Source organism: Cherax quadricarinatus, chromosome 4 (assembly GCF_038502225.1).
Source record: "Cherax quadricarinatus isolate ZL_2023a chromosome 4, ASM3850222v1, whole genome shotgun sequence".
Lineage (NCBI taxonomy): Eukaryota > Metazoa > Arthropoda > Malacostraca > Decapoda > Parastacidae > Cherax > Cherax quadricarinatus.
In genome coordinates this window covers 46270883-46296464 of record NC_091295.1, presented here as the reverse complement: position 1 = coordinate 46296464, position 25582 = coordinate 46270883, and the positions used below count along the sequence as shown (strand labels likewise).

General features: G+C 38.9%; 1 protein-coding gene across 6 annotated transcripts in view; it reads right to left on the bottom strand.

Moving 5' to 3' along the window:
- Positions 1–25582, bottom strand: part of LOC128684512 (long-chain fatty acid transport protein 4) — a 197246-nt gene that overhangs the window by 92283 nt on the left and 79381 nt on the right. For 3 of the 6 annotated variants that reach the window (XM_053770733.2, XM_053770736.2, XM_053770737.2), the window contains exons 4-8: positions 17919–18044; positions 17404–17515; positions 16823–16906; positions 14940–15087; positions 13629–13830 (exon numbers count right to left, since the gene is read on the bottom strand). In XM_053770733.2, coding sequence (XP_053626708.2) covers positions 13629–13830; positions 14940–15087; positions 16823–16906; positions 17404–17515; positions 17919–18044 — 672 coding nt within the window. Of the gene's footprint in view, positions 1–2671; positions 2874–8168; positions 8371–13628; positions 13831–14939; positions 15088–16822; positions 16907–17403; positions 17516–17918; positions 18045–25582 lie in introns of all 6 variants that reach the window. The other 3 variants (XM_053770735.2, XM_053770739.2, XM_053770734.2) reach the window with 2 other exon arrangements.

The window sequence follows — 25582 nt, the reverse complement described above, 5'->3', positions numbered from 1 at the left end:
GAGTAAGACGGAGAATAGGATAGCAGATGAACAAGGAGGCTTTAGGAAAGGTAGGGGGTGTGTGGACCAGGTGTTTACAGTGAAACATATAAGTGAACAGTATTTAGATAAGGCTAAAGAGGTCTTTGTGGCATTTATGGATTTGGAAAAGGCGTATGACAGGGTGGATAGGGGGGCAATGTGGCAGATGTTGCAAGTGTATGGTGTAGGAGGTAGGTTACTGAAAGCAGTGAAGAGTTTTTACGAGGATAGTGAGGCTCAAGTTAGAGTATGTAGGAAAGAGGGAAATTTTTTCCCAGTAAAAGTAGGCCTTAGACAAGGATGTGTGATGTCACCGTGGTTGTTTAATATATTTATAGATGGGGTTGTAAGAGAAGTAAATGCGAGGGTCTTGTCAAGAGGCGTGGAGTTAAAAGATAAAGAATCACACACAAAGTGGGAGTTGTCACAGCTGCTCTTTGCTGATGACACTGTGCTCTTGGGAGATTCTGAAGAGAAGTTGCAGAGATTGGTGGATGAATTTGGTAGGGTGTGCAAAAGAAGAAAATTAAAGGTGAATACAGGAAAGAGTAAGGTTATGAGGATAACAAAAAGATTAGGTGATGAAAGATTGAATATCAGATTGGAGGGAGAGAGTATGGAGGAGGTGAACGTATTCAGATATTTGGGAGTGGACGTGTCAGCGGATGGGTCTATGAAAGATGAGGTGAATCATAGAATTGATGAGGGAAAAAGAGTGAGTGGTGCACTTAGGAGTCTGTGGAGACAAAGAACTTTGTCCTTGGAGGCAAAGAGGGGAATGTATGAGAGTATAGTTTTACCAACGCTCTTATATGGGTGTGAAGCGTGGGTGATGAATGTTGCAGCGAGGAGAAGGCTGGAGGCAGTGGAGATGTCATGTCTGAGGGCAATGTGTGGTGTGAATATAATGCAGAGAATTCGTAGTTTGGAAGTTAGGAGGAGGTGCGGGATTACCAAAACTGTTGTCCAGAGGGCTGAGGAAGGGTTGTTGAGGTGGTTCGGACATGTAGAGAGAATGGAGCGAAACAGAATGACTTCAAGAGTGTATCAGTCTGTAGTGGAAGGAAGGCGGGGTAGGGGTCGGCCTAGGAAGGGTTGGAGGGAGGGGGTAAAGGAGGTTTTGTGTGCGAGGAGCTTGGACTTCCAGCAGGCATGCGTGAGCGTGTTTGATAGGAGTGAATGGAGACAAATGGTTTTTAATAATTGACGTGCTGTTGGAGTGTGAGCAAAGTAACATTTATGAAGGGATTCAGGGAAACCGGCAGGCCGGACTTGAGTCCTGGAGATGGGAAGTACAGTGTGCAGTGTTGGAGTACAGTACTCAGCTTTATTAATATGGTGGGAGCTGAAATACAGATTATAATTCAGAAATGCATCTCTGATTATAACATGGGTAAGTAGGAGCTATGTTATGAAGTCGACTTGCAATATTTTTTCTGGAATGGATCAATGTTGTAAGTGGGAGACCTAGAGTACCGTCAATTGTTGAACACCATAACTTCATCTAGAGTTTAAAAACACTCAATGATAAAGTTTCTGTAATAAATGTTATTTTGTTCTGGATAGACAGCATGGTTCTCTTTTATTTCACTGAACCTTGAGATTTCATGATACTCTTATTTATGTCTGTATTTGATACACTTAATACCTTTTGTGCCCCTACAGGTGGTCTTCAACATGCAAACGAGTTGTGCATATAAAAATCAATATTTCAAAGTATGGGTATGCATGACCCATGTTTGTACTGCAACTTGGCAAATGGAAAACTTGAATTGGTTGCTAAGTGCTAGGTTTGTAAATGCAGATGAGAATAACTTTGGTCATTTTGAAGTTGTAACCTCCTGTATTTTTCCATATCAGTCACCAGCATCAGAGGTGTAGAAGTACACCCTCAATGGACAGTGTATTTACTAAATCTACTTAAAAAAAGATACTCCACATGTGTTACAATACACAATGCCTTTATAACTGTAAACAATACTGGGCAACCTGGGCCATCACAGGTTAACATCATATTGCAGACCTGAATCAGTACTGAAAAATCCAGCTCCTTCACATCTCAACTCCCCCGATGGAAATGGGTGAACCAGCAGAATTACAAGTTCCTGGAGAAAGGACTGGATTTTCTGTGTTCAACTGTATCATGATAGAATTTTAAAATGTATTTCATAAATAAAGTTTTTATGATAAATAACAAATATTTATCTACATAACTGTAAAACACCATTTAAGAAACTAAATTACAGTACATGGTATGTACTATATAACAAAAGTAATAAATTTAATTAGTATTGAAATGGGCTACATTTAAAGAAAAAAATATTGGCCAGTCTTAATAGGATCCAACATGATTTGCTATTGCTATTACCTATTTAGCCAAATTTTACAGAGCAGTTCACTATATCAGCAAGAGTGCTATGCTTTCTATATGAAACTAATCTTTTGTAATAAGAGTTGAAAATTTTTCTAGAGAAAGAACTTAAAAATTATATAAAAAATTTAAACAAAGAAAAACTAGCAACAAAATAGCAAAAAATTTCAACTCTTACTATTCATAATAATTAATTTTAGTTACTATGTCAAGAAAAGTAAGCGTGACACAAGCAAACTAAAAGTAAATTTCTCTGAACAGTTACTCTTTCAATCCTACCGTGACACCATATTTTATGGTTTCCTCCCAATATTTTGAAGCTGAGAACTTGACTCTAACAACTGTAGAACAGGCATAAAGAAGTGCCTGCCCTGTCCCAAGCATGCCCCCTGCAGTATGGTACAGCGGAAGGGGGTCGTATATCACATCACTGGGGTCAAGCGCCGTTAAGTAATACACGCCAGATGTGAAGAACAAAAACCTATCATGCAGAGATAAATAAGGCATATTTGTTAAAACAAACCTAAAGCATTAAATTGAATACCTGCCAAATGCCAGCAACATCATTCTGTTGAGAAAGAGGGGTTACTTCAGTGAATTACACCTTCCAACATGCTGAATATGTACACATGCTCAAAAGCAACAAGTTTAATTAGTAATGTAAAAATGTTTTGTCATACAGATGCACAGTTTTACACTGAAATGAAGAGAAATTACATTTGATAAAAATCCAAAAAATAAAGATTATACAGTATAAACCAGTCAGTCTGACATATACACTCATACGCAAACAGGCATCGAAGGAGATGAATACAGGAAAACCAACGGTGCCATAAAAGATCTTGCAATGGAGTCAATGAGGCAGCTGATGTCGTAAGAAAATCACTATTGAACAGCTACAGTGCTATTCTAGAGATGAGAGAGATAGAAGACAGCTAGAAAATGTCCAGTGAAGTACCATCATATCAAACAGATACAGAAATCTTAACAGGCTAGTATCTCTCACATGTATACCCTGTTGCCATAGAGAGGATCCTATTAAAAAGATGGTAAACTAACTAAAGAATATATGAAAAGCATTACAGATCAACAAAGCAGAATCAGTAGTGAAATCCTACTTTTTTTTTTTTTTCAACAAGTCGGCCATCTCCCACCGAGGCAGGGTGACCCAAAAAAGAAAGAAAATCCCCAAAAAGAAAATACTTTCATCATGATTCAACACTTTCACCACACTCACACATTATCACTGTTTTTGCAGAGGTGCTCAGAATACAACAGTTTAGAAGCATACACGTATAAAGATACACAACATATCCCTCCAAACTGCCAATATCCCAAACCCCTCCTTTAAAGTGCAGGCATTGCACTTCCCATTTCCAGGACTCAAGTCGACTATATGAAAATAACCGGTTTCCCTGAATCCCTTCACTAAATATTACCCTGCTCACACTCCAACAGATCATCAGGTCCCAAGTATCATTCGTCTCCATTCACTCCTATCTAACATGCTTATGCACGCTTGCTGGAAGTCCAAGCCCCTCGCCCACAAAACCTCCTTTACCCCCTCTTTCCAACCCTTTCGAGGACGACCCCTACCCCTCCTTCCTTCCCCTATAGATTTATATGCTTTCCATGTCATTCTACTTTGATCCATTCTCTCTAAATGACCAAACCACCTCAACAACCCCTCTTCTGCCCTCTGACTAATGCTTTTATTAACTCCACACCTTCTCCTAATTTCCGCACTCCGAATTTTCTGCATAATATTCTAGAATGTCAAGAGAAAGACAAGAAACAGATAAATTGGCAGAAAGTGTATTCTAGCTAGATCTTTATGATGTTTAATATGCTGCTAATTTATAAAACTGAAAAGCACACTGAGTTATCAGGAAAGGTACTCCACTGGATGAAGAAGTGCATGGCAAACACTAGGCTGAGAACCATAATAAGAGATGCTATCAAAAGCATAATTATGAAGCTAGAGGTGGAGAAAGGAGACTGAAAGCAGAGTATAGTTCTATTAGGCAAGAAAAATGCTCTCAAAACAAAAAAAAATAGAGACACTTATGCAACATATGGGAATCTTTATTAAGGAAATGTTTTGCCACACAGTGGCTTCATCAGTCCAATACAAAGCAGAAATGTGTAAGGAGCGGAGGAGTTTGAGGTAATCAGTCCCTCAGCATGGAATTGATGTGTTCAGTCCATCACTCTTGTAGAAAGTGCAGAATATGGCAGTCATATACTGACTGCAGTATATAAGCCACTTCTCCGGCCATATTCTGCACTTTCTACAAGAGTGATGGACTGAACACATCGTTTCCATGCTGAGGGACTGATTACCTCAAACTCCTCCACTCCTTACACATTTCTACTTTGTACTGGACTGATGAAGCCACTGTGTGGCAAAACATTTCCTTAATAAAGATTCCTATGTGTTGCATAAGTGTCTCAATCTTCAACTTGTCGGTTTTAAAACCATTCATCACACACACAAAAAAAAAAAAAAAAAAAAAAAAAAAAAAATGAAAAATACTCAAACTTGTTCTCTGAAACAAAGAGTCACAAGCAGCAAAGCCTAAGCTTGCAAATACATACGAGGCATTCAGAAACCTATACACACACATATTCAAAACATACTTGGCCTCATATGTGTGTGATCCATTCTCATATATGTAGCACCTAGTAAAACACAAAGCAAAACTTGAAAAAAGTCCTGAGTTGAGGGAATGGCTATGAAAGAATAATGAGAGAACCAGGTCTTCTATCTCTAAAAGAATAAAAACAAAAGGAGATATGATGACAGCATAAAAAATTTTCAAAAGGCATTAATAGGGAAGAGATTAGGATTATTACCAAGACTGAAACAAGAGGGCATAGTTAGAAATTACATATACCTAAATAAGCCACAGGATTATCTGAGATAATTTCTCCAACACACAAATAGCAAAAAAAGTAGAAAGGAACTATAGAATGACAATGAAAGACTGCAGTATGCACATGTTTAAAAGTAGATATAACACATTAGTCTCTCCAAATTTGAGAAGTGGGATCAGAAGCTATGATGCCATTACTACCGTATGTAAGTCTCACCTTACACAGCCTGTACAGAAACCATTACTCAAATTCCAAATAAATAAAATTAACTATTATATACAAAACTAATTTCCTGCCTTATCAGAAACTTCATGTTTTGTAGTGTTATTACATGTATTTAGCAACCATAAAATGCCTATCAAATTCAGTAAAGCAATATTTTGAAATTGAAGAGGCATTACTGTATATGTATTCTGTGGAAAGATACTTGTATCACAGGATATAATGTACAGTGTTCTGAATGTGGCACAGAACCAGATGTAGCCCAACCACGAATTTGTAATATACATTATAAATCCATCACCATCATGCCCCTCAAGCACATCCAGTTTTATTTACTTATTGTACCTTTATTTTTAACGTATTTCAATTTTACCATAAATCAGTTTAACAATTTCATATCAAATGTCATCTGTCATTTTGTTATATGGATAGTAAAATTTAGCGCATATTCCTTCCTTTTTCTTCACTTCAATAAAATATATAAACATAGATCAGAGAGGATTTGTTTAACTAAACCACATAGTGCCAAAGAAAGGCTTAATGAATTTAATGTGTTCCTATGTATTGCATAAAATATTTTTAGTTATTAAAACAGCAATGCAATTTTACTACTGATTAGTAAAACTGCTCTGAATCATGAAATCAAATCTGTTTAATGGGCCTTGGAAAAGCAAGTACAGTGGACCCCCAGATTGAGTTGTCATCAGAATAAGTAATATTTGAAATAAGTAATGTTTTTTCGTTAAAATATTGGCTTGGTGAACATCACTGAACTCGGTATAAGTCATTCGTGAAATTGAGACACATGTGCAACATCTGGGCATCTTCATTGTAGACGTTTCGCCATCCAGTGGCTTTATCAATACAAATTCCAGGACATAACTTGAAGACAGGAGAACTATGTACAGAAGATGAGGTAATCAGTCCCTCAACCTAGCAGTAGGTGCGAAGAGCACCATAGTCGCCTTGCTTCTGCTTCAGAATCTCCACGACTATGGTGCTCTTCGCACCTACTGCTAGGTTAAGCGACTGATTACCTCATCTTCTGTACATAGTTCTCAGGTCTTCAAGTTATGTCCTGGAATTTGTATTGATAAAGCCACTGGATGGCGAAACGTCTACAATATAGATACCCAGATGTTGCACATGTGTCTCAATTTCATCTTGTCGGTATTGTATACCATTCTTGTACATAAGTCATTCGTCCGGAATGTGTCCGCGTGGCCTGAGCAGCCCCGACACTCCATGTACATCCAGTGTGCCACTGTTTACCAGCCAGTGAGGACGATCCCACACATTCATACAATACATTTTGTATTATTCCATTCTTTTCAGTGCTTGTAACTGCTAAATAAGCCACCATGGGCCCAAAGAAAGCTTCTAGTGCCAGCCAGCCCTTTGGTAAAGAGCTGAGAGAGAGGGGAGAACGTGCCTTTTTCAGCAATTCTGCAATATGTACGATACTAAAGCAGCAGGAGTCAATAAAGGCTATAGCACCAGCCAGCGATACAGTGTCGCATTAACAGCATAGCAAGCGATACAGTGTCGCATTAACAGCATAGCAAGTAAGTTAAGTGATTAATTGATAGAAAATGGACAGCATGAAACTGACTCCTCCATTGTTGTTGGAGGTACAGTATACAGGGATACTGATTAACACTGCCATGACTGCTGCCTCTTGCTGCCGCCTTCACCACCATGTAAGGCTTATCTTTCAGTGGCCCTTATACACCCAACAACAAACAACACACCACCACTCGTGACATTCCTAATGCCATATTTTATTCATTCTAGAGTATATATCATGTTTCTATGTTATTAATATTGTTTATTATGTCATATTAGATGAACTGTGCTAGATAAATAAGCCACAGAGCTGATATTAGTGTCATATTGAAGGACTATCTTGTCCTGTCTCCCAACACAATTCCTAACAAATGTCAGAAACAGACCTCTCTGGAACACTTTTTTTGAGCCACAGGGGTCCAGTGACTCAAGTGCTCCTAGTGGCATTAAAAAACAAAGAAAAGAAGTAACCCAGGTTAAGGACTTGGTAATTGAAGTCTTTATGGAAGAGGATTTTCCTTCCAAACACTTGTAAACTCCTCCATCCTCTCCCCTTCTCCCATCTTCCATACATCACCATGTCTTCAATAAAGGTAAGTGTGATGTTATTATTGTTTTATTCTTCATGTATCACTGTTTTCTGTGTAGGTAAGTGTATACTTCATGTAGAAAACCTTTTTTTTAATACTTTTGGGTGTCTGAAATGGATTAATTGGATTTCCATTATTTCTTATGGGGAAAATTAATTCGGAATAAGTCACTCTCTCTGGAACGGATTAATTACATAATCCGGGGGTCCACTGTATATCAAATTAAATCCTAAGTTCTATAAAGGACTACATATATAAATATCTTAACTTTCTTGTGTAATTAACCTAACTAGATTTCTTGACTTAAGTCATTTTTATAACTTGATCACAAGGTGAATTAAGTAAACAAATTACTGAACAGTAATTACAAACCATCAGAGATTAGCTCAGCCCATGCATTGTATATGCCTTTGATCATTACATTAACTCAATGTTGGTAAAATATTAGAAAATGATTAGAACAGAGACCTTCACCAGTGTACCAGAACTCCTTTTAAACATTTGAATGAAAAATGTCTTACCGTACACTTGTATTTCACACAGTCAGACCAAAAATGCGAGACCGAGAATTTCCGCTTTATGACGGTAGATCCACCATTAAAAAGACTGTGGCCTAACCCAATGATCCCCCCTGCAGTATGGTATAAAGGCAGGGGATCGTAGAGTATATCAGACGAAGTTAAGCCAATAAATGTGCTCATGCCTTCCCCTGCAAAGTAGGTCCTGGCAACCAGGAAGGGAAAACAGTAGTAAAGTTTGTATATGAATTTTTACTGTAGGCAAACCAACTGCTGGCACAATACAAATAAATAACGAAGATAAGAAAGGCCAAAAGAAAGATTTTAAGTCAAATAAGCTACAGACAATTCATAGTTCCTTCTACATTAAAAATGTGGGCATATGAAAAGGCAGGAATGCACTTTCATTCAATTATGAACATACACACAACACATCTGCATTTGAAGCACCGAGCATTTATTTATACATTTAATGAAATTTTAAATCAATATACTGTATCTATAAATGTCACCAGTCATACAAATAAAAATAGAAGTGAAATATTCAGATTTTGTCATCCGTACACTCTTAATAGATAATTTATAATTACTATACTGGTCAAGGTGCGAAGTACAGTGTCTGGACTCTAAAGGATGGATGAGAATGTTACAGTTCAGATGGTCATTTGTACTGTGATGTCTGCACACTTCTGGAAAAACAGCTACTCAATGAAAGACTGTAAACAAGTCCTCACTGTTTTGGGTCATCCTACCTTGGTGGAAGATGGCCGGTATATTAACAAAATTCTTATTCTTACTATTATTTTTATAATACTCACACAAAAAGAGATAAACGTATATGGTCCTCTTAAGAGCACGAGTCTTCTCTGTAATTATTCTTAAACTTTAGTGGCAAATGATGGTCAGCCACTAATTCTGGAGCTGCATTTCGTACTTCATACCTCTACCCTGTTCCCAATAAACTTTGTTTTACTGGTCCAAATATATTCTCAAAATTTTCTTTTCATTCTGCCATTTCTCAGTTTTTTTTTTTTTGTTATTAATACACACAAAATTCTTCAATACAGCTTTCTAGTGCAATACTAAAGGTATTTTGCCTTAAAGTTTATACTGTACATCCTTTAAAGTTATATAGCTTTAAAATGCTGATGAAAACATAGGCAATTAATTTATTTACTGTACTTGTTTCTATGACTTATAATGATTAATATTTGATTAATATTTGAAAGGTGAAGAGAGTGGTGAGAGAGTGCAAAAGGAGAGCAGATGAAAGAGTGGGAGAGGCACTGTCAAGAAATTTTAATGAAAATAAGAAAAAATTTTGGAGTGAGTTAAACAAGTTAAGAAAGCCTAGGGAAAGTATGGATTTGTCCATTAAAAACAGAGTAGGGGAGTTAGTAGATGGGGAGAGGGAGGTATTAAGTAGATGGCGAGAATATTTTGAGGAACTTTTAAATGTTGAGGAAGAAAGGGAGGCGGTAATTTCATGCACTGGCCAGGGAGGTATACCATCTTTTAGGAGTGAAGAAGAGCAGAATGTAAGTGTGGTGGAGGTACGTGAGGCATTACATAGAATGAAAGGGGGTAAAGCAGCTGGAACTGATGGGATCATGACAGAAATGTTAAAAGCAGGGGGGGATATAGTGTTGGAGTGGTTGGTACTTTTGTTTAATAAATGTATGAAAGAGGGGAAGGTACCTAGGGATTGGCGGAGAGCATGTATAGTCCCTTTATATAAAGGAAAAGGGGACAAAAGAGATTGTAAAAATTATAGAGGAATAAGTTTGCTGAGTATACCAGGAAAAGTATACGGTAGAGTTATAATTGAAAGAATTAGAGGTAAGACAGAATGTAGAATTGCGGATGAGCAAGGAGGCTTCAGAGTGGGTAGGGGATGTGTAGATCAAGTGTTTACATTGAAGCATATATGTGAACAGTATTTAGATAAAGGTAGGGAAGTTTTTATTGCATTTATGGATTTAGAAAAGGCATATGATAGAGTGAATAGAGGAGCAATGTGGCAGATGTTGCAAGTTTATGGAATAGGTGGTAAGTTACTAAATGCTGTAAAGAGCTTTTATGAGGATAGTGAGGCTCAGGTTAGGGTGTGTAGAAGAGAGGGAGAATACTTCCCAGTAAAAGTAGGTCTTAGACAGGGATGTGTAATGTCACCATGGTTGTTTAATATATTTATAGATGGGGTTGTAAAAGAAGTAAATGCTAGGGTGTTCGGGAGAGGGGTGGGATTAAATTATGGGGAATCAAATTCAAAATGGGAAATGACACAGTTACTTTTTGCTGATGATACTGTGCTTATGGGAGATTCTAAAGAAAAATTGCAAAGGTTAGTGGATGAGTTTGAGAATGTGTGTAAAGGTAGAAAGTTGAAAGTGAACATAGAAAAGAGTAAGGTGATGAGGGTATCAAATGATTTAGATAAAGAAAAATTGGATATCAAATTGGGGAGGAGGAGTATGGAAGAAGTGAATGTTTTCAGATATTTGGGAGTTGACATGTCAGCGGATGGATTTATGAAGGATGAGGTTAATCATAGAATTGATGAGGGAAAAAAGGTGAGTGGTGCGTTGAGGTATATGTGGAGTCAAAAAACGTTATCTATGGAGGCAAAGAAGGGAATGTATGAAAGTATAGTAGTACCAACACTCTTATATGGATGTGAAGCTTGGGTGGTAAATGCAGCAGCGAGGAGACGGTTGGAGGCAGTGGAGATGTCCTGTCTAAGGGCAATGTGTGGTGTAAATATTATGCAGAAAATTCGGAGTGTGGAAATTAGGAGAAGGTGTGGAGTTAATAAAAGCATTAGTCAGAGGGCAGAAGAGGGGTTGTTGAGGTGGTTTGGTCATTTAGAGAGAATGGATCAAAGTAGAATGACATGGAAAGCATATAAATCTATAGGGGAAGGAAAGAGGGGTAGGGGTCGTCCTCGAAAGGGTTGGAAAGAGGGGGTAAAGGAGGTTTTGTGGGCGAGGGGCTTGGACTTCCAGCAAGCGTGCATGAGCGTGTTAGATAGGAGTGAATGGAGACGAATGATACTTGGGACCTGACGATCTGTTGGAGTGTGAGCAGGGTAATATTTAGTGAAGGGATTCAGGGAAACCGGTTATTTTCATATAGTCGGACTTGAGTCCTGGAAATGGGAAGTACAATGCCTGCACTTTAAAGGAGGGGTTTGGGATATTGGCAGTTTGGAGGGATATGTTGTGTATCTTTATATGTATATGCTTCTAAACTGTTGTATCCTGAGCACCTCTGCAAAAGCAGTGATAATGTGTGAGTGTGGTGAAAGTGTTGAATGATGATGAAAGTATTTTCTTTTTGGGGATTTTCTTTCTTTTTTGGGTCACCCTGCTTCGGTGGGAGACGACTGACTTGTTAAAAAAAAAAAAAAAAAAAAAAGAATTGCATGGGGAAGTAGAGGAGAATCCTTCCTCTGTAAGAATAACAAAAAAAAGGCACAATACCATGGGTGTCATAAGAAACAACTAAAATGCCAGAAGAAAGGGGCTAGTAGCCCCTCCCTTGTGTATATTACTAAATGTAAAAAGAAAAATTCTTTATTGGGTCATCCTGCCTCAGTGGGAGAAACCCAGTGTTAAAAAAAAATAGTAATAATAATAAAATGAAATTGGGATGTTTGAATATGCATAGATGTAGTACAGATAAGAGATGATGGTGAATGTCATGAGTGAAAAGAAGCTGGATATCCTGGCTCTCAGCAGAACAAAGTTGAAGTGGGTAGGAGACTTTCAATGGTAAAAAATAAATGGGATAAGGTCAGAAAGAGTTAGAACTATGGAAGGAGTAGCAATAATGTTGAAGGATCAATTATGGCAGGAAGAGAGGGAAAATAACGAAAGACTGGATATCAGAGTGGAAGGAAAGAATATGGAGGAAGTGGATGTGTTCAGACATTTGGGAGTGAATTTGTCAGTGGATGGGTATACAAAAAATGAGGCGAACCATAAAACTATTGAAGAAAAAAGGTTGGTGGTGCATTGCGGCATCTGTGGAGACAAAGAACATTATCCATGGAGACAAAATATATGAGAATACAGTAATACCAACACTAAAATGGGTGTGAATGGTACAGTGAGGAGGAGGCTGGAAGCAGATGTCTTATCTGAGGGCAATGTGTGGTGTAAATATTATGCAGAGAATTCATAGCATGGAGATTAGGAGGAAGTGTAGAGTTACTAAAAGTATTATCCAGAAAGCTGAGGAGTTGTTCAGGTGGTATGGACATACAAAGAAGATAGAGCAAAATAAGATGAACTTGGAAGGTGCATAAATCTGTAGTGGAGGGAAGGTGGAGAAGAGGTCACCCTAGGAAAGGTTGGAAGGAGGGGGTCAAAGAGGTTTTGAGTGTGAGGGGCTTGGACAACCAGCTTGCATGTGTGAGTGTTAGATAGGAGTGAGTGGAGGCAAATGGTTTTTGCTGTTGGAGTGTAAGCAAGGTAATATTTTGTTAAAGAGATTCAGGAAAACCAGTTTGTAGGACTAGTCCTGGAGGTGAAAAATACAGTGCCTGCACTCTTAAGGAGGGGGGGCAGAAATATGTGCAGTTTAGAGGGTCATCTGAACTAGTATTCGCACACCTCTAGCAAGACAGTTGTAAAATGAATGATGATAAAAGTGTTTCTTTTGCAGGTCACCCTACCTTAGTGGGAGATGACAAGTGTATTAAAAAATAACAATATTTTTTTTCAACAAACCAGCCATATCCCACTGAGGCAAGGTGACTCAAAACGAAAAACAAAAGCTTTCTTACTAAATTTAATAAGAAAAACAAAAGTATTTCTTTTTAAATTAAGTTATACAGGAGAAGAAGCTACTAGTTCCTTGTTCCAGCAGTTTAGTTGTGTCTTATGACACATGTGGCTTACAGAGGAAGAATTCTTTTCCACTTCCCCATGGAGAACAATAATAACAATGAATTATTTATACGTCCAATTTGACAAGTATTTTCTGCTGCTGAATTTTGCATCATTAGAGATGTGACGATATTAAGTGACCAACCATCTGTCAACATTTTATATTTAGCACATGTAGCATCTCATTTTCAGTGTGACAAATAGTGTACTTAAATATGCTCAGAGCAGGGTGTGTATCCTCAATACACTAGCATTGTCCGTTGATGGAGATGAACAAGATAGTGATACTTATTCAACTATTCCATTCATCATGAATTATACTTTCTTCCTCTGGCTTGTATCATGGCTCCTTTTTAAAAGTTCATTCCTATTTACAATGCAAGCACCAGCTTAAACAACCACATGGAACATAGGAAGATGAAGCATCTCCTATGATGCAGAAAGCTTGATAATCAGCCACACAATCCACATAATACCACATAACTTTCCTAATGGCACAAGTAGTACAGTTATAACAATACCACAAATAAGCACGTATCATAAACCCTTTTTCTGAATAGGTCTGGCTTACCGTGCAATTGTGTCTGATACAATCATTCCAATATGCCGTGACTGAAAATTTGCGTTTGATAACCACAGTCATCCCAGATATGAAGGATAGGCCTGAGCCTAAAATACCCGAAGCCAAGTGGTAAAGGGGAAGAGGCGTGTAGACCACATCATTGGGCTTCAGGTCTAACATGCAAGTGCCAGCTGCCACTGTAAGCACTCCCCTGAGTTCCCCAAAATTGTTAAAATGATTTATGACAAGAAGCATTACATAAAGCAACAAAATCACATTAAATTATGGTAAAAACTATTGCTTTAAAACAAATTGCATAAAATAAAATGAAAAGCAATCATATCAATTCAACATGATTAGGCTACATAAAAATTAAACAGAAGCTAAAAAAATATATAGTAATATAACATGGCCTCTTCTGTTAAAAAGTCTGTTAACGAAACACAGAAAACTACAGGATTTTTCCTTTGATCTGTTAACCAAAAACACACTCATCATTTAAAAATTTTACACTGTTTTATAGACATTTAAATTCAATTCTAATACAAATCTGTACAAAACAAGTTAGAGTAGCCCAACATGTCTCCTGCTTGACCTGACTCTTGCTCACAAGTCACTAGCTAGCTAAACAGCACATCCCCTAGGGATATTTGCCTATATTATGCTGAAATTACCCAGTAAAGGCTAAGTATTAATATTCCACACCTCTTATGAGCAATATCCATCACCTAAAACACCCATGAGCTCAACAATTTTGGATAGAGAAAACATACAGTACTGTAAATCAATAAATTACAAAAGCTTTAACAAGCAGAATATATGAAGCAACATGACACATAATAATCTATTAAATATTTTGTGGAGACTAAAATGATTATTAAAGAGCATAGGTCATAGAGGTAATCTTCATTTCTTAACTTAAGAGAGGGGGAAGAGCAAGAGAAGACAGAAGGGGAAGAGAGAGAAAGAGGGAGGGAGGGAGGGAGGGAGGGAGGGAAAGAGAGGGAAAAAGAAGGGAAGTAAGGGGGAAAGAGAGGGTAGGAAGAGAGGAAAGAGAGAGAGGAAAGGGAAGAGGCTGGGAGAGAAAGAGTGAGAGGAAAGGAAAAAAAAAAAAAAAAAAAAAACACTCACCCTTACAGCAAAACATACACCTCACCTAATAACCCTTCTCAACCCAGAAAAATTACACCACTCCCAATATATGTATTAGTACCAATCCTTCCCTAATATAACAAGTCTGGAAATCACTTATGAGGGAACCTGAAATAGTATTATGGGGAAGGGTAGTAGTAAATGAAAGCTGAAATAATTTTCTCCTACCTTGAATGTTTAATAACAGCAGCTTTAGGCATGCCAGTAGTGCCTGAAGTATATATGAACACCATCTTGTCAGAGAAATTCACATTATGAAGCTGAGTAGGAGTAGTTGAAGCAGCTGCATTTAAACCAGCATCCAAGCTCACAGCATCTGAAAAAGTGCAGTAATTCCTTTAAAATCATGGAACCTAAATTCGGTAATAATGGTACTTTGTATTATCACCATCAGTGTGATTGTATTTATACACTCAGGGAAGGGTAACTACTGACACTGGTACCAACACTCTTATATGGGTGTGAAGCATGGGTTATAAATGCTGCAGCAAGGAGGGTGGAGGCAGTGAAGATGTCGTGTCTAAGGGCAATTTGTGATGTAAATATTATGCAGAGAATTCATAGTGTGGAAATTAGGTGTGGAGTTTCTAAAAGTATTATTCAGAGGGCTGAAGAGAAGTGGTTGAGGTAGTTTGGTCATTTAAAGAGGATGGGGCAAAACAAATTGACTTAAGAGTCTTTAAATCTGTAGTGGAGGGGAGGAGGGAAAGGGGTCATCCTAGAAAAGGATAGAGGGAGTGGGTAAAAGAGGTTTTGTGTGCAAGGTGCTTGAACATGCAGCAGGCATGTGTGTGTGTCAGACAGGAGTGAAAGGAGATGAATGGTTTTTGGGACCTGACAAGCTGTTAAATTAGACACATGTGCAACTCTTGGGTATCTTTAATGAGGAAACATTTTGCCACACAGTGGCTTCTTCAGTCCATACAAAAGATAAACTTGAAGAACAGGAGGAGAATGAGGTAATCAGTCCCTCAACCTTGAGTCGATGTGGTCAGTCCATCAATCTTGAATAGAATACGGCATAGGAGCGGAGAAGCAGCTTATAAACCGTATGGCAGGAGAGGTGCAGCAGTCGTAGGTGGTGTCACATTTGTCCAATGTGGAAGTAGGTCATGCCCCAGGGTTAGGCAAGCGAAGAATTCCCAAGGATTAAGATCCCAAGAAGTTGCAGTGTCTGACAGGATTGTAGATGAATAATTCAAAGAACCGACATGTGTCTAATTTAACAACATGTCGGTTCTTTGAATCATTCATCTACAAACCTGACAAGCTGTTGGAGAATGAGCAGGGAAACCGGTTAGCCAAACTTGGGTCCTGGAGGTGGGAAGTACAATGCTTTCACTTTAAAGGAGGGGTTTGTGATATTGGCAGTTTGGAGTGACGTTTAAACTGTCATATCTGGGTGCCTCCACAAAGACAGTGATTATGTGTGAATGATGGTAAATGTGTTAAATGATGGTGAAATTTTCTTTCTTTCCTTTTTGGGTCACCCTGCCTCAATGGGAGACGGCTAAGTAAAAAAAAAAAAAAAAAAAAGTCAGTGCTTCACACCCAAGTAAGAGTGCTGGTATTATTATACTCTGGTACATTTCCCTTTTTTGTCTCCGTAGATAAACTTCCTTTCAATGAATAACGCAATACACCTCCTGCATTTTTCACCCTCATCTTTCATAGATCAATCTACAGACATGTCCACCTCCATCTAAATACTACATTCACTTTCATTATCCCTCCCTGCAGTAAGGATGCTAATGGGTGGCAGTGATGTCATGTTTGAGAGCAATTTGTAGTGTGAACATTACCATATGCAGACAATTTGGAACATATAAATAAGAAGACAGTGCAGGACTACAAAAGGTAATCCTGCACTGAGTGGATAGGGAGGGGTTGTTAAGGTGGTTTGGTTATATAGAGGATGGAGAAAAATAGGATGACTAAGAGGGTGTATAAATCTGGGTTGGAAGGAAGGAGAGGTAGGAGTCATCTCAGGATGAGAAGGAACACTGTCAAATTATCAAATTCAACATTAAAGTTGTAAACACTGCACATACCTTTAAGTGTAAGTTCTTCACCAGCACCAAACACATACAACTGAAGGCTGGAAATGTCCTCAGAGTCTCTAATATCAGCCATAGCTATGAAAAGGAAATAAGATTTCTTAAAATTATGGCTAGCTGGGAGTACTAAAGTTAACTAATACAGTATATGTACTATACCATTACTTGTTAACTGGTTACAATATTGACTAAAACAATACCTCTCTTTTCAGGCAAATTTCCTAATCCAAGGAAAAGGTTTGAATACTATAATGACATCACTATACTAGTTCACCTTCAAATATCTAGAATTAATATTACGTGATTTTAAAATAAAAACAGAATACAAAGACAGTTGGTTTTTGTCAAATGAACTGCCCAACATATATCAAAATGGTAACTCAATTAGTTAAAAAAAAAAAAAAATTGCTTGTTGAGAATAAAAAGTCACAATACTGTGGCTGGAACTATTTGCCAAAAACCTGCACTTAGGAGAGGAACCTTATATCAGGGCCCAGGATGGACCAAAACCTCATCCTAAGATTCCTCTCTGAAGTGTGGGATTTTGCTAAACAATTACTTGTAGCACAGCTTACCTGCCTGAACTTCTGCCCCACAAATTACTGCTTTACAGGCAGCCACCTGAATACAGTGTTTCAAGGAATCCAAGCGCAGGTTGTAATTTATCAAAGCTGGCACAGCCCCAATCTACAATAGAACAGGACAGTATTGATACATGACAATTATAAATTATATAGTTGCTAGTATAAAATTAACAGCAAAATATATCTAAGAATGTTTGAGTGTGAATAGGGATAAATGAAGCAATAATTTTAAAACTGTTGAAGCTGCAGCATTAACATCACAGCACAACACATTACATTTGGTGCAGAAAACAACTCTATTGTTCTACTAACAATGTAATATAAGATAGTACATAACTGTTTTAACAAATTAATGGCAAAACAATGTAATAATTGTTACTGTGCACATGTAAAATTTTATCACTGCAACATAATACTGATTTATAATTTATCAATTAACTAGAAGACCTTCAATTTTATGCAGTCTTATAAAGGCTAAAATCAACAAAATCTGTGACAGATACTACCTTAGTCAGTCCCAGCCAGATGCATATATATTCTACGCAATTTTCCATGAAGAGTGCAACAGGCTCACCATGCTTCACGCCCTTAGCAGCAAAATAATTTCCCACTTTGTTACTCAGTTCATCCACCTGAAAAAATTTGCATTGTTTATCAAACAAAATGGTTTGGGATATTTGTTGTTTGGAGGAACAACTAAACTGTTGTATCTGTGCACCTCTGGCAATATAGATATTGTGTGAATGGTGGAGAGTTTCTTTTTTTTTTGAGTCACCCTGCCTTGGTGAGAGACAGCCAATGTGTTAAAAAATAAAAAAAAATATCAATGAAGGAGGTTATTTTCCAGTAAAAGTAGGCCTTAGACAGGGATGTGTGATGTAACCATGGTTGTTTTAAATATTTATAGATGAAGTTGTGAAGAAGTGAATGCTAGGGTATTGGAGAGAGGTGTGGAATTAAAAGATAAAGAATTTGATACAAAGTGAGAGTTGTCAGAGTTGCCTTTTGGTCAATAACAGTTCTTTTGGGAGATTCTGAAGAGAAATTGGAAGGGTAGACAAATTTGGGAGGGTATGTAAAAGAAGGAAATTATAAATGACCATATGAAAGACAAGATAATGAGTAACAAAAAATCCAGGCAATGGAGGAAGTATTTTTTTTTTCCAACAAACCAGCTATATCCCACTGAGGCAGGGTGATCTAAAAAGAAAAAGAAAAACGAAAGTTTCTCTTTTTAAATTTAGCAGTATACAGTAGACCGTTGTTTAACATGGTTTTGTCTTGCACGTTTTGGTCACAACACGACTGAAGAATTGCAGCATATTTTTGCTTAACACTGTAAAATTGTGGGAGGGGAAAAAGTTTTGAACATGTGGCCACCCGCTGGGCGACCGGGTCTCCCCCACATGATGTCGGGGGAGATCCACCACCATCCCCCACCACCTACACCCACATACACCACCCTCCCAGCCTTCAGTTCAGTTCATACGCGTGTAGGACAACGATACTCGGGAAGCTCACTGTATTTGTTTACATATATATTTTCGTATTTTCATTGCCATTTGTTAAATCTGCCAAGCAATCATGGCACCCAGTAAGCATACAAGTGTTCCCGCAATTGACAAGAAAAGATTTAAGTGTCCAAGTCTATGAATTATGAAGAAAACTTAGATATTAGATAAGCTTAAGAGTGGCTCACATGTGGTGGATATACTGAGGGCCTATGGCCTTAATGAAGCATCAGTTCGTACAATTAAAAAAACGAGGCGAATATACGAGCTTGTGTAATGAATAACCAAAGATGTCATGTCATGAAAAGAATGACACAGATCACAGCAAGTAAATAAAACTGGAAACATGTTGCTTGAGTGGATTGAACAAAAGACAAAGAAAGGTGCACCACTTAATTTCCTCTTAATTAGGGAAAAGGCCTAACAGTTGTTTAACCCCTTTCAGAGTCGCCAGGCCCTCTCCGAGACTTGTTCTCAGGGTCCCACAAATTTAAAAAAAAAAAAAAAAAAATCTTACGAAAAGATAGCGAAGCTTTTCCCGATCATAATGACACCAAAAGTATGAAATTTGATGGAAAACTTGTGGAATTATGCTCTCGTGAAGTTAGCGGTCTCGACAATGTTTACGCAACGGCGATTTTGCCCACTTTGAGCCCTAATTTCGGCCAATTCCAGTGTACTAGTCGACAAAAATCATAACTATTTCGCTAGAACTCCATTTTTTCTATCGAATGAGTACAAGAAACCACCCATTTACCGATTTCAACTATCCAATACAGTGGTCAGAATTTAGCAATTTTGCCAATTTCACACAAATTTCAAAAGATGCCAATTTCCAAATAGGGTCCAGAATAAACAAGAAAGACATTCCTGGCAATAAAATAACATTTCCTCTGTTCATTAGTCACGTCCCCACGCCCCTCTTACATTCTTTTGCTTTCCACTTTGAATTTTTATTCTCACAAAAAATAGAAGATTTACTGTTATGCAGACTACTGCATTAGTGTAGAAATGGTATAAATAATATTGGCGCACTTGTGAAAGAATATTAGACTCACCAGTTGACGTGTATTGGACGCTTAGCATTATTTGTTTACTTTTGAACTTTGGTAAAAATCGAACATTTCTGCTACTCCGAGCTCAATTTCAAGGTACTTTTCATTGTAAAAACCAGTCAAAATCATCTCAATTTCTGTAATATGTCTTCCATTCTATAAAATGAGACCAGGAAAACTAGAATACAACAATAAATAACATACGAAAATACAGTGCAAAGTCGCTTTTTTAAACTAAAAACACGGTCAAAGTTTTTTTTATCTCATTACGCACTGTGTGCTGCAGGATTTTTTTTATACTGCACACACTGACCACATAGACCCATTCTTTCATATGTAGGCCTACCAGCTTTCTCTCACTAGATTTGAAGGCGCTAGAATTTAGGCGTACTAGTCCGTCAAAAACCCTGGTGCATAAGCCGTACTAGTATGACCGAAACCCTGAAAGGGTTAAAGCAGAGTGTGATAAGGAAGCAAGGCCTGAAAAAGTCTGTGTTTAGAACAGACTAGTTCCACAACTTTAAGTTGCATAATAAGTTACAAAGTATTAAGTTTTCTGGTGAAAGTGCTTCAGCTGATCATATAGCAGCAAGTAATTTCCCTGCTGAATTGCAGGAAATTATTTCTGAGGGTGGTTATGAGCCACATCAAGTGTTTAATGCTGACGAGACAAGTGTTTTTTGGAAGAAAATGCCAACACAAACATATATCAGTCAGCAAGAGAAAAGTGCACCAGGCTTCAAGACAGCAAAGGATTGCTTCACCTTGCTCCTTTGCGGTAATGCATCAGGTAATTTCAAGTGTAAGCCCATGGTTATTTACCACTCTAAGAATCCTCGTGCTTTGAAAGGTGTAGATAAAAACACCTTACCAGTAATTTGGAGGTCAAACCAGTCAGCATGGATGACAGCGGTAATATTTATTGACTGGTTTAAGCATCACTTTATCCCTGAAGTCAAGTTTTACCTGCACAGCAAGAACCTTGCATTCAAGGCTCTCTTCATTCTTGATAATTCATGTATTCATCCACAAGCTTTGCTGGATGTGACCCCACATGTAAAAGTTGTATTTTTACCTCCAAATACAACATCTCTAATACAACCACTGGATCGGGGAGTTAAGTCATTCAAGTGAAACTACACAAAAAAAGTCAAGAAAAACTAGTTGCATCAATAGACTCTGACTCCAACCTGGCAGTACCAAGCTTCTGGAATAAATTTAACATTACAGATGCCATCAGCTATGCTAGAAGTACATGGAATGAAGTGCCCCAATCAACATTAAATCCAGGCTGGGGAAAGTTATGGCCTTCTGTAGTTAATTCTTTCACTGGTTTTCCAGTGCTTGAGAGTCAGGTTCAGGAAATTGTTCAGCTGGCAAGATTACCGGGTGATGGTTTTGAAGATATGAATGAAGAAGATGTGAATGAGCTCTTAGATGATGATGATGATGATGATGATGAACACAGGAGTCCAGAGGAAATGTTGGCAGAGCTCGATGCACAGATACAAGGGAAGGAGATAACACAAGATGAGGAAGAAGAACCTGAAGAAAAACAGTTAACATTGCAGCAATTACATGAGCAGTTCCATGTTGCTGCTAAACTAGCAGACTTTTTCACTGAGAGGACCCTGACAAATCTAGAAGCAGTGCTTTGAAATGGGGTCTAGACTAGCTGATGATGCCTTACCGTCAGCTGTATAATGTACTGCAGGGTCAAAGATACCAGAGATCCATTACAGAATTTATGCACACTCCAATACAACAATCGACTTCAGTACCAGAACCTCTACCATCCACTTCTGCCGACAACCAACGACCATCCACCTCAGCCGAGTAGGACCACACCATCCATATCCACTTTCTTCACAATCATCCACAAACACAGTAATATATCATGACAATGCACTACAATTACATATTCACTTTTATTTTGTAAGATCTGGAGGTCTAAAAAAAAAAGCTGTTTGGCTTTTTGGGGGCTCCCAGGAATGTAACCCTATTTTTCCCAGAAGTTCTTCAGTTTGTTTAGCACGGCATTTTCAGGAATGTAACTACCGTGTTAAACAACGATCTACTGTATACAGGAGAAGAGGTTATTAGCCCCTTACTCCCGGCATTTTAGTCGCCTCTTACGACACGCATGGCTTACAGAGGAAGAATTCTGTTCCACTTCCCCATGGAGAAGAAGTAAACTTTTTTTTTAACACATTAGCCATTTCCCACCAAGCCAGGGTGGCCCAAAAAGAAAGAAAAACCCAGAAAGAAAAATACTTTCATCATCTCTCATACATAATCACTGTCTTTGCAGAGGCACTCAGATACGACAGTTTAGAAGTCCCTCCAAAGTGCCAATATCCCAAACCCCTCCTTTAAAGTGCAGGCACTGTACAGTGGACCCCTGGGTTTTCGTAATTAATCCGTCCCAAAGAGAGTGACTAAATCCGAATCTGATGATTTCCGAATTAATTTTCCCCCTAAGAAATAATGTAAATCCAATTAATCCATTCCAAACACCCGAAAGTATTAACAAAAATTATTTTTTTTTATAGATTAAATATAGATTTACATACAGAAAAGAATGAGAAATCGAGTATAAAACAATACTATCACACTTACTTTTATAAAAGACTTGTTGTTCCTCTACAAATGTTTCCACCTCACTCCACTTTGCACAAATGTCCTTAATCTTTGAAGAAGGCACCTTCTTCCCTCTCTCTCTCTCTCTCTCCTCCTCTGAAGCAATTTCCTCAGCTGGTGTACATAAGAACATAAGAAAGCAGGAACACTGCAGCAGGTCTGTTGGCCCATACTAGGCAGGTCCTTTACAAACCATCCCACTAACAGAATCGTATTTGCCCAACTCAATTTTCAATGCTTCCCAAGCAATAAGCTTCGATAATTCTATTCACTCGTGCACAAATCCCACTCAAATCAAATTGTGTGTGTAGGGAAGTACCCTGTCTGGTATGTGGGGAAGTACCCTGTCTGGTATGTGGGGAAGTACCCTGGCTGGTGTGTAGGGAAGTACTCTGGCTGGTGTGTAGGGAAGTACTCTGGCTGGTGTGTAGGGAAGTACTCTGGCTGGTGTGTAGGGAAGTACTCTGGCTGGTGTGTGGGGAAGTGCCCTGGCTGGTGTGTGGGGAAGTGCCCTGGCTGGTGTGTGTGTGAGGAAGTGCCCCGGCTGGTGTGTGTGGGGAAGTACTCTGGCTGGTGTACATAAGAAAACAGGAACACTGCAGCAGACCTGTTGGCCCATAATAGGCAGGTCCTTCACAAACCATCCCACTAACAGAATCGTATTTGCCCAACCCAATTTTCAACACTTCCCAAGCAATAAGCTTTGATAATTCTATTCACTCTAAACAAGATGTCCTCTCTTGAGCAACTCTACCAGCAGCTAAAGGAAGAACTGAGGGTGGTTCAGCTTGAGATACAGTGACTGACTGAGGAAAACAAGAAGATTCATAGTAATCCTCCTGTTGAGAATCCTCAAGCCAAGAAAGGAACCTGGACAGTGGCTGGAAAGCATGGGACAAAGTTAAGGATCAAGAGGACAGAAGGAGAAGTTGAATCAACGAAGATCCAGGAAACTGTTGTGGAAACATCGAACCCATTCTCCGTGCTACCCAATGAATGTGAGTTGACTGCTGGGAACATCACGACGAACGACGCCAAGGAAGGTAAAAACATTGTTGAAGATTGAGACACTTATGCAGCATATGGGAATCTTTATTCAGGAAACGTTTCGCCACACAGTGGCTTCATCAGTCCAATACAGAGGAAGGCGTAAGGAGAGGAGGAGAATGAGGTAATCAGTCCCTCAACCTGGAGTCGATGTGTTCAGTCCATCAATCTTGTAGAATGTACAGCATAGGGCCGTAGACGTGGCTTATATACTGTAGTGAGGTGACGTGAAGCAGGTGGAGGCGGGGTCATAGTGGTACCATCCACTAGTCGAAGTAGGTCTTCGTCCAAAGGTTGAACAAGTGTTGAAGAATTCATCACATTCATCACAACTGTCAGACACTGCAGCATCATGGGATCTTGTTACAAAGAATTCTTCAACACTTGTTCAACCTTTGGACGAAGACCTACTTCGACTAGTGGATGGTACCACTATGACCCCGCCTCCACCTGCTTCACGTCACCTCACTACAGTATATAAGCCACGTCTACGGCCCTATGCTGTACATTCTACAAGATTGATGGACTGAACACATCGACTCCAGGTTGAGGGACTGATTACCTCATTCTCCTCCTCTCCTTACGCCTTCCTCTTTGTATTGGACTGATGAAGCCACTGTGTGGCGAAACGTTTCCTGAATAAAGATTCCCATATGCTGCATAAGTGTCTCAATCTTCAACTTGTCGGTTTTTCAAACCATTCATCACAACTGTCAGACACTGCAGCATCATGGGATCTTGTTACATAGAATTCTTCAACACTTGTTCAACCTTTGGACGAAGACCTACTTCGACTAGTGGATGGTACCACTATGACCCCGCCTCCACCTGCTTCACGTCACCTCACTACAGTATATAAGCCACGTCTACGGCCCTATGCTGTACATTCTACAAGATTGATGGACTGAACACATCGACTCCAGGTTGAGGGACTGATTACCTCATTCTCCTCCTCTCCTTACGCCTTCCTCTTTGTATTGGACTGATGAAGCCACTGTGTGGCGAAACGTTTCCTGAATAAAGATTCCCATATGCTGCATAAGTGTCTCAATCTTCAACTTGTCGGTTTTTCAAACCATTCATCACAACTGTCACACACTGCAGCATCATGGGATCTTGTTACAAAGAATTCTTCAACACTTGTTCAACCTTTGGACGAAGACCTACTTCGACTAGTGGATGGTACCACTATGACCCCGCCTCCACCTGCTTCACGTCACCTCACTACAGTATATAAGCCACGTCTACGGCCCTATGCTGTACATTCTACAAGATTGATGGACTGAACACATCGACTCCAGGTTGAGGGACTGATTACCTCATTCTCCTCCTTTCCTTACGCCTTCCTCTTTGTATTGGACTGATGAAGCCACTGTGTGGCGAAACGTTTCCTGAATAAAGATTCCCATATGTCGGTTTTTCAAACCATTCATAAAAACATTGTTGTTGTTGGGGATAGCCAGGTTAGGTACATGGATAGGGCCTTCTGCTTGAAGGATAGGAGTAGGAGACAGAGGGCTTGCTTTCCTGGGGCTGGGATGGAGGATACTGTTAGCCAGCTTAACAACAACATGAATGGTAATGGGATCAATCCTATTATTTGCCTTAGTGCTGGAAGCAATGCTGTAGGCAAGCGTAGAAGTGAGGATTTAGTTAGAAGGTACAGGACAGCAATAGACATAATTAGGAAGAAGGGGGGTGCCCTGTTATATGTGGCATTTTGCCACGAAGGGGTGTTGGAAATGAATGGTTGTCCAGAGCAATTGGTATTAACTGTTGGCTGGACAAACACTAAGGATAATGCAGTACCATTCATTGGGGACTGGGACCACTTCTATGGCCGAAATGACATGTATGCCAGGGATGGGGTTAACTTATCAAGGGCAGGTGTGGATTTTCTTGCTATCTCAGTTGAGG